The 14,146-nt window shown below is 49.4% G+C and overlaps 1 protein-coding gene across 9 annotated transcripts in view; it reads right to left on the bottom strand.

Annotated features, from left to right (window-relative positions):
- Positions 1 to 14,146, bottom strand: part of ARHGAP32 (Rho GTPase activating protein 32) — a 239,498-nt gene that overhangs the window by 46,264 nt on the left and 179,088 nt on the right. For 5 of the 9 annotated variants that reach the window (XM_048328557.1, XM_048328558.1, XM_048328554.1 and 2 more), the window contains 2 exons: positions 13,597 to 13,647; positions 10,873 to 10,947 (listed from right to left, as the gene is read on the bottom strand). The exons of 2 other annotated variants lie outside the window; for them this stretch is intronic. In XM_048328557.1, coding sequence (XP_048184514.1) covers positions 10,873 to 10,947; positions 13,597 to 13,647 — 126 coding nt within the window. Of the gene's footprint in view, positions 1 to 2,599; positions 2,696 to 10,872; positions 10,948 to 13,596; positions 13,648 to 14,146 lie in introns of those variants that run through there. 2 more of the 9 variants (XM_048328556.1, XM_048328562.1) reach the window with 2 other exon arrangements.

The following is a 14,146-nucleotide window of genomic DNA, read 5'->3' as shown; positions in this document are numbered from 1 at the left end:
AGCCCCGCGGAGCTGCAGCTCGGCTGAGCCTCGCCCACGCGATTCCTGCGAGTGGCAGCAGCGCTGCAGGAGAGCTTCCAAAAACTTGACAGCAACACGAGCCAACCCTGCATCACACCAAGCGCTCTGGACACAGGCAGGCAGCCCGGAGCCTTCCCCAGCCATTCCAACAGGAGTGTGGCATCAGCCGGGCCGGGATGGCCGGAGTGACGGCAGCACCGTGCTCCTCCAGCCCGGGCCGGTGGGAGGAGGCGAGCGATGGAAAAGGATCTGACAGGAATCAACAAACAACACAAGTGGAGGAATGAGGAGTTTGGCAGATGGAGCCCGATCCCACAGCGAGAGGGTGTTTGCTCTTACGCAAGGCCTTGGGAAGGCACCGAGAAGGAACAAACCCTTTTGATTCCATGGGGAAGGGGCATGAGCCATCCCTCTGGAAGCAGGAGGAGGCCCGGGTCAAGGCACACTGCCTCGCTGTTCCCAATGCCCATGGCACAGCCTTTGCCCCAGTCCTTGGGTACAGACTCTCCTGAGGTACGTGGTACTTCCAGTATGACAGGTTAACATCCCTGCTGCTCTCCCAGTCCCTTCCCAAAGACTGCGTCTCTCATTTTCACTGGCCTGAGGGCAAGTGTTTGCAGCCCAGGCCAGTTACTGCCTAACTGCAGTGACCTATCCTTCTCAGACTGATACTGCTCTGGTTCTTCTACTTAGAGCCCCGACTTCCTGAACTGTTCATACTTTAGCTGTTAACCCCTGCATTAAGCCCTGAGATGACTCTGCCTTTGGAAGTAAAGTTTCCACTCACCTGGAGTGGAAACATAAATGATACTGAAGACCACGGCCATGATTTTCATTCACATTACACTCACTTTACACAGCACAAGGATACAATAGCTAAAAGAGGATAAAAATTATATTTTCACATACATCCTCCTTACACAGCTAAAGAATTGTAAAAAACTTCACTGAAAGTGAAAATTGGACCTAATAGTTTAAAGATTTGAGGTGAATTAAATCTGCTTTTTAAGACTTAGGAATGCAGATAATGTATTGTTTTGCCTGCTTTATATTCTTTTCCTTTCACTTCCCAATGCAGGGCTTTGATTTCAAATGAGCCTCTTTTATCACGCCTGTGTGGTGCCCAGAACAAAGGAGGTCGGGGAAGAGTGGAAAGGGAAGGGAAGGCCTCCTGTCTTCTCTGTCACAAATAATCAGATCCTGCAGGGCATTTAGTCCTTAAAATGGGCTATGGCTTTTAGGAGGTTTTCTGAACAAATATGAACAGACAAGCCATGGCTACTTGCAAAGTGTCTACTGTGATCACAGTAACGTCTCTCCCTGGGAATTTTGTTTTCCAGAGTGTGCATTCCCTGCCCCAGGGCTTCAGCAAACAAAGGGCTGGCAGTTTTAAATAGGAAGCCCCTTTCTCCTAACAACAGCATCAATAATATTAATGCTTAGGAATGTGCCAGTCTGGGGAGGGAGGGACGACAAAAAGATAAAGTGATATGCAAAAATCTATTGAAATTTAAATTGCAGACGTTCCCCTCTGTCAGCTGCCTCTTTGGGAGGGAGGTATAAATCTGAGAGGGAGGCACTGAACTCCAGCCCTGCAGCCCCAGGATCAGGGCCGGGGTGAAGGGGGCCTGCAGGCTGGAATTCCTCTTCTGCTGGGATCTGGGTGGGAATCCTCACACAAATCATCCTGGACATGAAAGACTCTCCCTTTAACAGCTACACACCCATGACCTGAGAACAAATCCAATAAAACAGTTTACAACTATGGGCCCAGTGTAGAGCAAGGAGGAATACAAACCGCAAGGCAGAGATTAATTAGAGGGAAACAGACGTAAAACAATTAACAAGGATGGGGAGAGGGGTAAGTAAGTAAATTTAATCGGTATTTGGTCACCAAGCCAGGGCACCTGCCCACGGGCACAGATCCCCGAGGATCGTCTGCCACTGCAGAAGCACAGGTCTGTAACCAGCAGCCAGGGATGAGAGAGGAATTACTGACACCAGGTATGTTCTACCTGTCTGAAAACATGACCCCAGGCAGGGAGGCATCTGAGCACCCCCACAGCATCACCCCCGTGTAGGATCAGCTCTGCTCCAGGCAGTGTCCTGGGCAGGACACCCCAGCACAGCCCGGCACCGCTGGGCCCAGCCAGGGGGTGTTAAGTACTATCAAGTAACGGAATAGTTTGGCTTGGAAGGGACTTAAAAGCCCATCTCGTTCCACCCCCTGCCATGGGCAGGGACACCTCCCACTATCCCAGGGTGTTCCAAGCCTTGTTCAACCTGGCCTTGGACACTCCCAGGGATGGGGCAGCCACAGCTGCCCCGGGCAACCTGTGCCAGGGCCTCAGCACCCTCACAGGGAGGAATTTCTTTCCAATATCTAATGCGAAGCATGTGCCAAGTGCCTCTTTCCTGATGCACCACCACCACCGGGAAAGAAGAATCCTCATCCAAAGCCACCCATTCCCCACACGCACATGAAATATCTGGCAAGTTACTAAGCAACAAGTGGCGCAGACACCTCCAGCCCCTCTCCGAGCCCCCGGCCGGGTAACCCGGGGTATCGCTGCCTCACCTGGCCCTGCTCCCGGCCGGGTCCCGCTCCGCGCCGGGCTGCGCTCGGCTCCGCCGGGATCCGCGGGACGCGCCGGCTGCTCGCAGCCTCTGCGACTCTGCCAAGCCCCTCCCCGGCTCCTCCTCCGCAGGTGGCTCCTTCCTTCCTTCCCCCTCCGTCCGTCCCTCCCTCCCTCCCTCCTTCCCCGGCTCCCGCAGCCGCTCCAGCGCTGCCCCTGCGCCGCGGGACCCTCCTGTCCCTCCTGTCCCCCTGCCGGGGCCGGGCAAAGGGCGCAGGGTGGGCAGGGAGCGATGGGGAGCAACACACGGCTGCTCGTCTGGGGGAGGGCTAAAACTGAAATAAAAAAAATTCCCAGGTATAAAAATCTATAAAGGGGGTGCTGAGAAGATGAATCAGGCTGTGCTCGGTGGTGCCCAGCAATAGAAAGAGACGTCCGGGAAGTTCCACCTGAACACGAGGAGAAACTTCCGTGTGCAGTGACCAAGCACTGAACAGATTGTCCACAGAGAGGGTGTGGAGTGTCCCCCACTGGACACAATCCTGTGTCCTGTGCTCTGGGATGGCCCTGCTGGAGCGGGGAGCTGGGACCTGGTGACCTTCTGAAGTCCCTTCCAGCCTGACCCATCCTGGGATTCTGTGAAGGTCTGACCACTGGTTTTGTCCCATATAACCCACGGCTGCTCTGTAACCTCCACCATCGGGATGGGCCCGTGCCCATTCCCTCAGCCTGTGAGCACCTCCAGGAAAACACGCGGGCCGGGAAAGCTGCACTCACCTGTATCCACTTTCTCCTTCCTTGCTCCTTCATGCTACAAAAACTACAGAAGACACTGGTGAGGGCAACAGCCCAATCCTGCAGGGTCTGCAGAGCTCAGGGGCACATCTGTGCCATCATCCCTGTCCCTCAGTCACTGCTCCCACAGCAAATCCCCGAGTCCACACTAAAGATCTGTCTCAGCATGTCCAGAAGGAAGGGAGAGACACCGGGCATGCCCGAGTGCTCGGATGGAAGCATGTCCCAGCTTCCCGATGGGACACAGGCTGGGCCCCACAGGCCAGGGGACCGCACCTCGAACCCTGGGGACAGCACCCCACACCCTGGGGACCGCACCCCACACCCTGGGGACCGCGCCCTCAGTGTCCCCGTTAATGTAATCACAGGAACAATGCCCCCTCCCAGTCCGAGGGGCTAGTTCGCATTGATCAGATCACGGAAAACAAACCCAATTAAAAACTCTCCGGGAGTGCTGCTGTTTGAAAGCAAAGCCAAATGACAGCATCATTTCCCAGTGACCCATTTCCAGCCAGGCTCCAGCCCAGGGCACAGCACAGAGAACCCGGGACTCGACCTGATCCCAGCACTGCCATCCCTGCCCAGCCTCGACCAGCGCCGGAGCAGGAACAAGAGCCAGGAGGGCAGGAAGTCTCTGCCAAGGCTTTTCCTAGTGTCAGTGAAGCTGTGACCTTACCTGCATTTATTGCAGGTTTGAGGGATAAGTTCTGCCGTTGTGCTGTTTGACCCCGAGCTCTCCCATTAACACCAGTTCATCAATCCCAATAATTGCTCTCACCTACTTTAAAATGCGGGCTTGCCAGCTAAAGGTGGGCAACCTCAGGGTCAGAAGGATTAAGGAGGAATTTGCCTCTCTATCTGCAGACATCTTGATGAGCAGGAGGGGAAAACTCATTTCTTTCTCCTCCACGCTATTTTCAAAATCATTTGCTGACTCACATCCCCCGATAATCCTGTTCTCAGCTACTCCTTACACTTGGTATTTACTGCTGGACTTGTTTCGCCTGGACAGTGAGCACACTATTACACCAGGGTTTACCTCAGCAGCCAAGCACGACTCCTAAATCCATTTCTCTCTGAATAATTCCAAGTACAAACCCTTCTCCCTGGTACCAGCTCATCATTCTGGCAACGTTCTTCCCATCAAACCCATTGATCAAAGCCGGGAAAATCCCAGCAGACGCATACAGCGGAAGCAATGCTATTCCTACTTAACATGCAAAATGCACATACAATTCCAAGCAGCATCCAGGACTTCAGAGCAGCAACACTGAGCTGCCCAAAGCTGCCAGGATGTGTTGTATGCTCCCTATATAATTTTTTTTCTTTTTACTGTAGGCCATGCTTGGCTAGGAAGACTCCTTCAAGGCTGGTGACCCCCGCTGTGACCAACTGCTCCATTCACACCCTTTGCTGGTGCCCCGTTTCAAACTAAGGCCAGGGGTTGCCCAGTCCTGTTTTTGCTAATCAGGGCAGTAATGTAACAGCTGCATCCTCAATAACCCAGAGCTGCCTCAGCTTCAGGCTTGGGTTTTACCTTTGCAATTACTGCTCTGAGGAGGTATTTTACTACCTGGTGTACAGTGACACATCTTCTGCGCTTTTTTTCCTGTAAAGGAAAATCCTTAATCCTTCTTCGAAGCTGCCTTTCTTTTAGGAATGAAACCTGAGCAACCAAGATGTGGCTCTTCTGCACCTGGGACCTTCTGCACCTGCACAGAGGTCTCTGCTCTCCACTGCACTGAACAGCACTGCGATGTCTTCTTGCTGCTTCTGAATATTTGATTGGAAATAATAATCACATGAGTCTCATTTTCTGTTCTAATTTCTTTTGCCAGACAATTTTAAGCTATTATTATTGTTATTATTATTCAAGTGAAAGAGATGCATTCCTCACTCCTAAGGAGTTGGTCAGATTGCCATGGAGCGGTGGAGGCAGATAATGAGTATCTTTTAAACCCAGCAAAGAAGCCCAAGCATTTGAAACCACAGAAAAAAGGGCCATCCATGTGCCTGTTACAAATTCAATCCTGAATCCACCCTATCCTCCAAAACTTATTTCAGGCAGAAGAACTGGGAAGGCAAAGCAACCCAAAGAATGTTATTAGTGCAGCCTGTAGCTTCTTCCACTTTCTGGTTTTGCAAATGTGACCACTGAAAGAGGTTCAAGCCATCATTAGGAGTTGGACAGGCAGGATTTTCCAATGCTGCTTCTTACTCAGCTGGATTTATCCTGCAGTCAGCTGCTCCCAAAACACACACACATACAACACAAATAAACAAAACCCCCTTTAAAAATAAGGGGTATTGCTGAGAAACTATGGATTAAAGCAGACTGGGGCATTAAAAAAAAACCCAACAGAGCAGCACATCATGGCATGGAATGCCTTAAAATGACTGGATTTGATTCAAAGCTGACAGCAACCAGGTATCTCATGTCACAGAGTATGGAATCATCAAATCCCAGAATGGGTTGGAAAAGACCCTAAGGCTCATCCAGTGCCACCCCTGCCATGGACAGGGACACCTTCCACTGTCCCAGGCTGCTCCAAGCCCCATCCAAACTGGCCTTGGGCACTGCCAGGGATCCAGGGGCAGCCACAGCTGCTCTGGGCACAGTGGTACCATGTGGTGACTGAGCTTTTGGTTGATGGAGCCATGGTCTGCCACGGCCTGCAAGAAAAATATTCCAACTATTCCATTTATTAAGTCTTTATGCACAGAGAGGTGGTGGTGTAGCTGCTCAGCCTTTGTGAACTTCCCAGGACCACGCTTTAACGGGAGAGTTGAGCTGTGCACTGGCACAATCCTTGATAAATCCATAGGCCAGGAACAGATCAGAGCTTTGTGCCATCATCGATGGTTAAAGCTGCCCTGAAGTATTTTGAAGTCGCAATCTGGCTCCCACACTAATTTACAAAATTATTCAGGAGAAAAGAGGAGGAAAAGCAGAGCAGAACAAACTCCCTCTTGCCATGATTTCAGAGCTTTTAGCATAACTGCAGAGTTTTGCTCAAGCCAACTATTATTAGAGTTAAGTCCCATTTTGACGGAGCTTGTGAGAAAGGAAAAAACATCCTGTTTAAAAATAACAGCCCCCCCAACCTGAGTAAGTGGAGAGCAGGCAGAGTGAGAAAGCAGCACAGAACAAGTGAAAAGGAAAGTGGCCTCATTAAAGCACACTGGTGCTTCCAACACCCTGCACTCAGCCAAGTTTCACTGCTGTGCTTCACACTACTCTGCCCATTCGGAGGGATCCAGCCTCTCCAACACCGGGAATGTTCCCATAACAAACTTCAACACAGCTCTTTCTTACCTGCACAGAACACAGATCTCTGTAATTATTCATGAACTGATGTGTACAGACTGTGCACAGATCCACACACCACGCTTGTTCCTTTTATTTTCCAATCAAAATTCCCCAGGAAACATGGCCACGGCTCACCACAAAATTACCTGTCAAAATGTGAGATGCCTGAAGCTGCTGTTTATGGGCTCAGCTTCTTCCCAAAGCCTTGGTGACCACACACAAGGAGAAACTGCACTGTAGGGAACACAGGAATTAATCTGGCTCTTCCCTCTACCGGTGTTCAGGCATTTCCCTGCGCCTGGAGGCTGATTTCCAGCGCTGTAATTACACCAGCAGTGCCTCCCCGTGGGGATGCAGGATAAGCTGGGATGGAGCAGAGGATGCTCCTCAACTGGCAGAGCTCTGCTGCTCCCCTTGCTCCCCAAAGCTACTGAAGGGCTCCTAGGCCAGGAGCCTGGACCCTGACAGGGGGTTGTGGTGGGCAGGGATGGGGTTTTTTGTGCCAGCTCTGTGTGGGATCTTTTCCATACTTCCAGGAGACTCAGCTATTCCATGGAAAAACCTGAATGCTTGGGGGCTGGACACAGAGGCTCATTCACTGACACCTCCACCTGTGCCTTACTGGGATTGTTCAGAGAAGGCAGAAGGTCCCCGGAGCATCCCCAGGTTCAGCCTGCACCTGATGGTCCCACAGGACAACACTGGTGTCCACCAGCTGTCCTGGGACCACTGGCTTTGCACTCATGGCACATTCTGAGGAGACACAGGATCCCTCCCCTCAGGGCTGGGAGGGCTCGAGCAGGGCTTTCATAGATCAGAAAACTCTATTTGAGTTCAGCTAAAAAATAAAAAAAGATATAAATGAAACAGCAGAACCGAAGGGCACCTTCCTCTTGCCCCTGGGTCCCTGAGCCTGCAGGTCCCTTTTGTTTCAGTCCAGCTTCTCTCCAAAGGATGGATCTCCTGCCCTGCTCCTGCTGCTCCACCCCTGCTCCAGCTTCCCCTGGGCCCTCCAGACACAGCACTAATCCCCAAATCCTGCTCCTCCACTCCAGGCTTTCAAATCCAGGCCTCTTGAAGAAAATGTCAACCAACTTACTCACAAGTTCCTGAGAACCACCCAGACAGTTTCCATAGCACCCAGGAAATGTCACAGAAACATGGATTTGTTCTCACTGCAAACACTGCATCACCATCACCTAAAACTCCTCAGTGTGGGGGTAAGGAACAGGCAGGGGTGTTCATAAAGCACTGCCAAAGTGCACTCCTGGGTCTCACTGCCATTGTCAGAAGCACCTGCACTGTTCAAGGATTAAAGGATTACAGAGGAAGAAAAAATACATTGACTCCCTAATGCTCTGCATCCTCAGGAACTTCGTGAAATACAATTTCTTCTCGTCTCTCACCTTGGAGTTAGCCAAGGTTTAGAGATTTTGTTTAGGTAGACAGGAAAAGTGTTTCAGATTTGCCACTGAAGGCAAAAGGCAAAAGCAAGTTGCAAATAAAAACGTCCCCATAGGCAGAGGGTGCAGAAAGAATATCTGACACTTTTTAACTCTAAAACTGCTCCTTTTAAATCCACTGCTCATCCCAGTTTGGTGAAGAACTCCCAAAAGTGCAATTCCCTGCCATCCTGTGTACCTGCAACTCTTACCATGGTACATTATGGAGACTCCTCAGGTGGATTTTCATGCAGGTCTAGAGGAACATCCAAACCCTGGCCCCTTGCAAAAGGGAAATGGGACATTGAGAAGATCATTCAGAGCTTCAGCTGCACAGCTGGTCCTGGGAATGCTGCACTTCCATGGAGTGCCAAGGGCATCCTGTGCCTGTAGGGGAAGGGGGAATGGAGCAGCAGACCCAGATCCAGAGCCCTGCTGGTTTCTTCTCCCAAACTACTGCTGGAAAAGCAGAACAACACACTTGGTGCTGCCGCCTGGCTGGCTGAAGCACAGCGGGACTTTCTCCAAATCCAGTCCCCCAGAGAGGGCTGTGAGTGATTCTTCATCCCAGGCAGGACAGATGCTGCTGCTGCTGCTTTTGGGATGCTCCTACATCCCATCCCTGCTTGCCCAGGGAACACAGAATTTTTGCCATGTCTGTCCCCAGCACACAGGCTCAGGGAGCTGTTCTCTCCAACTCCTACTTTTCCAGCAGAATCACAGATTTTATGGTGCAAATTTCAGAGAGGACCAGATGAATCCTCTATTTAGCAGCACTTCCACAGATCAGCCCACAGCTCTCATCCCTTTCTATTTCTGCCAAAAAATGGGAAGGAACAAAAGACAAATTGCTTAAAACAAGGGAGGGATAGCAAAGAGAAAAAGACTCCAAGGAAATGAGAAACTCAGCAAAATGCTGCTGCAGTTCTGGTCTGCGCTACAAATTTCAAGACCTAAAAAGACTAAACAGTCTTACAGTCCTGGGCAGTCCCTGCAATAAATCCCCTTCTCCTAAAGCCAGGTAATTACTGGAGCAATTCAGGGTAAATAAGCACTTTCCAGAGTGCACTGCACTGAAATCCAGCAATGCAACACATTTAGGAAGGTGAAGTTTGACATTCTTAATGTATCCAAGAGCCAAACTACCAGCAAAATAATACTATTTTTTTCAAAGCAAGCATCCAGCACTTCTGATGGCAGTGAAATAAAGCCCTAAAGCCTAGTTTAAAAATAAATCCTCCTTTGGTGACCGGAGAAGGTACAATGGGAATCCAGACAAGGCTTGCAGCAGAGGCAGAGCTTTACACCTAAACCACAAGAAGCTTTGCAATCAGTTCAAATACAATTAGAAGAGATGCCTGGCACCTACCAAGCACTTCAGTCACTGAACTGCACAAGCAGTGGCTCCTTCATGAACTGAAATGTTCTACCAGTGGGTGTCAGGAAAAGATTCTTCCTCCCCCTGGAATGGGCACAGCCCCACGGCTGCCAGAGCTCCAGGAGCATTTGGACAACGCTTTCAGGCACAGGGTGAGAGCTTGGGGTGTCTGTGCAGGGCCAGGGGTAGAACTGGCTGATCCTTGTGGGTCCAGCTCAGGGTATTCCTGATTCCATGGTTTTGTGGACAGCAGGACTCAAATGAGCTCTGACTGGCTGCATTTATCAGCATTGCTTTGATATCAAATATCCAATAATAACCTGTTCGTTTAACCCAAGGAACAGCTTGGGATGACCTCTAGGAAGGTACAGTTCAACCCCAATCCCAAGGGACTGGGTGAAACAGAGGGACACGGGGGACAACACTGTCTGAAGCCTGTGCAAGAACTCTGCCATGTGCCTTGGTGCCAAGCCCTGCCTAGAAATAAAGCTCCCACACATTGCTGCTCTGCCTCTCCTAAAATCCCACTGACATTCTCTTTCCAAGCACTTAGGAGATCCAGAGAAACAAAGTCCAGGTATGATTTAACACAAAAAGCAAATCAATTGAAATGTCTGTTGTCAAATACCTCTCAATAACTGAGGATTAAATGTTTAATTACATAAAATGTACCAGGGACACATCTCAGCTCCTCAGTTCCATTGGAATACTTTAATTTCACCTAATGCCAGTTCTGATAGTGACAGCCACGTTGTCATGGCAATGACAACACAACACAGTTGTTTTCTGCTCTCACTGTGCACTGGGCACACAGGAGGGCTGTTTCCATTGCCATAAAACTATATATTTAACCACATTTCTTCCCTCTCTTATTCAAGCAAGCTCTTCCCTCCAGAGCGTGGTCACAGAGGGTTTGGCAAACCCTTCGGATAGTGAGGCTCAAACTGAAAGGCTGGGAAAAGAAGAACACTTTATATTTAGAGATGCAGCAGCTGGCGGGGAAAAGAAGCTGATTTCTGATACACAGACTACCACCCACATGGCTGCTGATACTGCAGGGTGTGCACAAGGCAAGGCCCAGGTGTGCTGAGCATCACCTGAAGATTTGGATTCACTCACTGGGTCTGGAAATCACTTGAAGAAAATCTGCCCCTGAGAAGGTGGGTTCTCAGAATCAGGCACTGGCTTTTCTACCCAACAGCTTTTTAATACTAAAAAAAAATTACTAATTCTCTATTTCACTATTTATTACACTACAGCTAGGTTCTGCCAGCAAGCAGGGTTAGTGAGTGGTTATTGCTACCACAGACAGGGTTAGATGTGGTTAGGGTAGCACAGAACAGGCTCTACCTGAGCTCAGGTGGGACTGGTTCAGAGCCTCGGTAACAAATGCAGAGCCTGGTTTTACACTATCCATCTCCAAGTCTGATAATCAGGGTCAGGGCAGGGGGCAGAGGGACAGACAGAGGGCAAGAGAGAGGACAAAGTTAAAATATCTCCTGGACGGACTGCAGGAGTCCAACAATTCAACGTGGAGAGACAGCAATTAGAGAGACAGAGCTGGAGAAATCCAGAGTTCAGTGCTGAGCATGCAGAGCTGGGGCTTCTCTGGGCTGTTCTAGGCCTGAATTGTTCTTCCCCAGCAATGTCTGTGTGCAAAAAGGAGTGGGAGGGAGGGGATCCACTGAGCTCACAGCGTGAACAGCAAAAACCATGAGGTGAGCTGGACTAAGCTGAGTGAACACCCAAATCCCTGGAAAACTGAGCTGCTGGGGATGGAGTGGATGCTGCTGGTGCCTGAACAACTGGGCTTGGAGCTGGCTCAGGAGAGAGCACAGTGTGTGCAGGCCAGTTCCCAATTCCAGTCCCTGCACACGGCAGGGGGTGGAACCAGATGATCTTTAGGCTCCCTTCCAACTCAAACCAGTCTGGGATTCTGGGATGCTGTGCACAGACCACCCTAAGCAGAGTTTTCACTGTAAAAAGAGTATTAAAAATTCTATAAAATAGATGTCAGTTTGGGTTGGCACATGGAGAGGAGAAATGAGTGATGTTCAACACAGAACAGCTTGCACAGGAACAGCTTTTGCTGTGGCTGGGAAGCCAAAGATTTTGGGCTTGTGGTCAGGGGCACTTTGTCCCAGTTACAAAACCCTCTTCCAGCCCCTGCCTCCCTGTCCAGAGCTCAGCTCGTTTATCTGAGCCCAAAAAAGAACTTCTGTCCCTCAATGAGCCCAGAAAGGAACTTCCCCTTTGCACCAGCAAAACCTGAACAGGACCTCAAATCCGCCACACTTAAAAAGCACAACTATTCCTAAATTCCTGGCAGCAGAAGTCATGCAGCCATGATCTGTGGGACACAGGAATATCATAACCCAGCCCCAGAGCCTAGGAGTGCTCAGCCATGGGAGGATGTGGTTCCCCAGCTCTCCAGTAGTGCTCTCAGAGCAGCCACAGCCAAGTTTCCCATCTCTGTGGCAATTCCATGACTCACAAAGGACAGAGCTGTCACAAGGAATTAATTTCACAGGAAAAACAAGCAGAACCACTAATAAGCCTCATAGCTCTGAGCAAAAATACTGGAGCTGTTCTGTTGTCAGAATCTTCCTTCTCACAGCTGAGAGAGGAAGGGGACTCAACACTGACCACTCACATTAAATAACCAGAAATGTGGCCATCCCTTGTTTTTGTGTTAGAAACCTAATAAAAAAGCCTGCCTGAAAAAATAGACAGGCTAAAGCCTGCCTGTGTTATCCGAATTTAACTGCTGCTGCTCCTTGGCAGGAATTGCATCTCTGAAGGGCTCAGGGATCCAAGGAACTTGACTCTACAAATGGAAAAACATTAAGAAAAATCTTTTCCCCATATTTGTGTGCCCAAAGGGAACTCCCTGGATCTTACAAGATTCACTATTCTGATTCCTCCCAAATTTTCTGTCACGTTATTTATCAGTGGACATGGCCAGTCATAGCAATAAATTCTGCCCCCATTCTTAAAACCTCCCTCCCAGTTTCAGTATTCCCTGGCTCCTGTGGGTTTGGATATGTGCAGTGGAAGAAGCCTCACCTCACTCTCCATGATATATCCCAAACACAAACCCTGTTCTCCCCCTCTGGAGTCTCCTTCTGCCTGGAGGGATCTAATCACGTTGGCATGTGCTCAGGAAGGTGCTCAGGAAATCAAATCTTCACACCAGGAACAGGTTTTCTGTCCCTCTGGAAGGAGCCCTGGGAATGGGAAGCACTTCCCCACATTCCAGGGACAGCAGCACAGTGTCTGTGCCAGCAGCTGGCAGTGGGTGTGTGCATAAAGGATTTATCTGTCTATATATACATGAATATTGTAGATTTTATAATTATCTCTCTACAGTATTTGCATATCCAGCTTTCAGACTGACTTAGGGGATCCAAACAACATCCCAGGGGGAGCCAATTTGTGCAAGTGAGACATTTGCTGTAAAAAATGATAAATCTACATGACCAGTCCCAGGTTTTACTGACACCAGGTTATTGCTGTGAGGTTTAGACCAGCACCAGCAGGATCGAAAAAAGACCACGGCAACATGAAGCAGGACTCTGAATAAACAAGCCACAAGTTCACTTTGGGCATTGTCAGATGTTAAGCACAAACACCATTCCCTCATAAAAAAAAAAAAAAAAAGGGAATTTTGGCTTCTGAAGGTTGTCATGTTCTAACAAACTCGGAGAACTATGTTTAATTCCTCCCCATCAGCCATTTTTACCTTCTCTTTCCTTCACACTGACATTCATACTTGGCCATCTGGCACTTAATTTCTTTCTTTTTAATCTCTTCAATCTTTTTATGGGTTCAAAATTATTCTATCACCCCCAGAAAAGAGCTATAACCAGCTTTGTTCTTTCCCTGCTGTATTATTTTAAGTCCAAATATCTTTTAAAAAAGCACCTTAGAACACAGGTTTGTTTTGGTTTCCCTAAATATCCTTCAGGGCATCACTGCTCCTGAGCCACATGTACAGAAGAAGAAGGAAAGAAAAAGGAAACAGAGAAACGAGGCAAGAATGAAAGGAGGACAAAGGAATAAGTGAAAACGTACAAGGGGGGAAGTAGCTCCAGGACGCTGGACGGGCTCCATGGGCAGGGGAGACTGGGAAGGGAGAAATAAAAAAATGGGAAAAAACAAAACAAAAAGCAGCTGGTTAAAACATGCTCCCACTGAAAACGGGCTCATTTCACACAAAGCTCGGCTGGGCTACGAACAGCACAATGCAACACACCCAATCCTTCAGGTTGTTTGGTGCTAAACACTTGGGAAATTCAGTAGGATCCAGGAATTCCCACCCTGTGTCCCAGCTCAAAAAAACCCCAACGTTTTGCATGTTTGACCTTTCAGCACAAGGTGCATCCCTGTCCTGCCCAACAGCACGGGGCTTGTTACATATTGAATTTTGTTACATTTTGAATTTCCCTGCATTTCCACTGGTGCTAAAGCAGAAGCTGCACTTAGGCAAAAAGCAGAGTTACTGTCTCAGTCTCGTGTGTTTTGCTGCTGTGTCCTTCCTGAAAACCTTGAACTGCAGAGGAGGCAGGCCCAGCCCTGCCCCAGCCCCATGCTCTGCATGGCCGGGCCCAGGACAGTGGGTGGA

Source organism: Corvus hawaiiensis, chromosome 25 (genome assembly GCF_020740725.1).
Source record: "Corvus hawaiiensis isolate bCorHaw1 chromosome 25, bCorHaw1.pri.cur, whole genome shotgun sequence".
Taxonomy (NCBI): Eukaryota; Metazoa; Chordata; class Aves; order Passeriformes; family Corvidae; genus Corvus; species Corvus hawaiiensis.
Note: the sequence above shows the minus strand (reverse complement) of the source record. Positions and strands in the feature narration are given on the sequence as shown.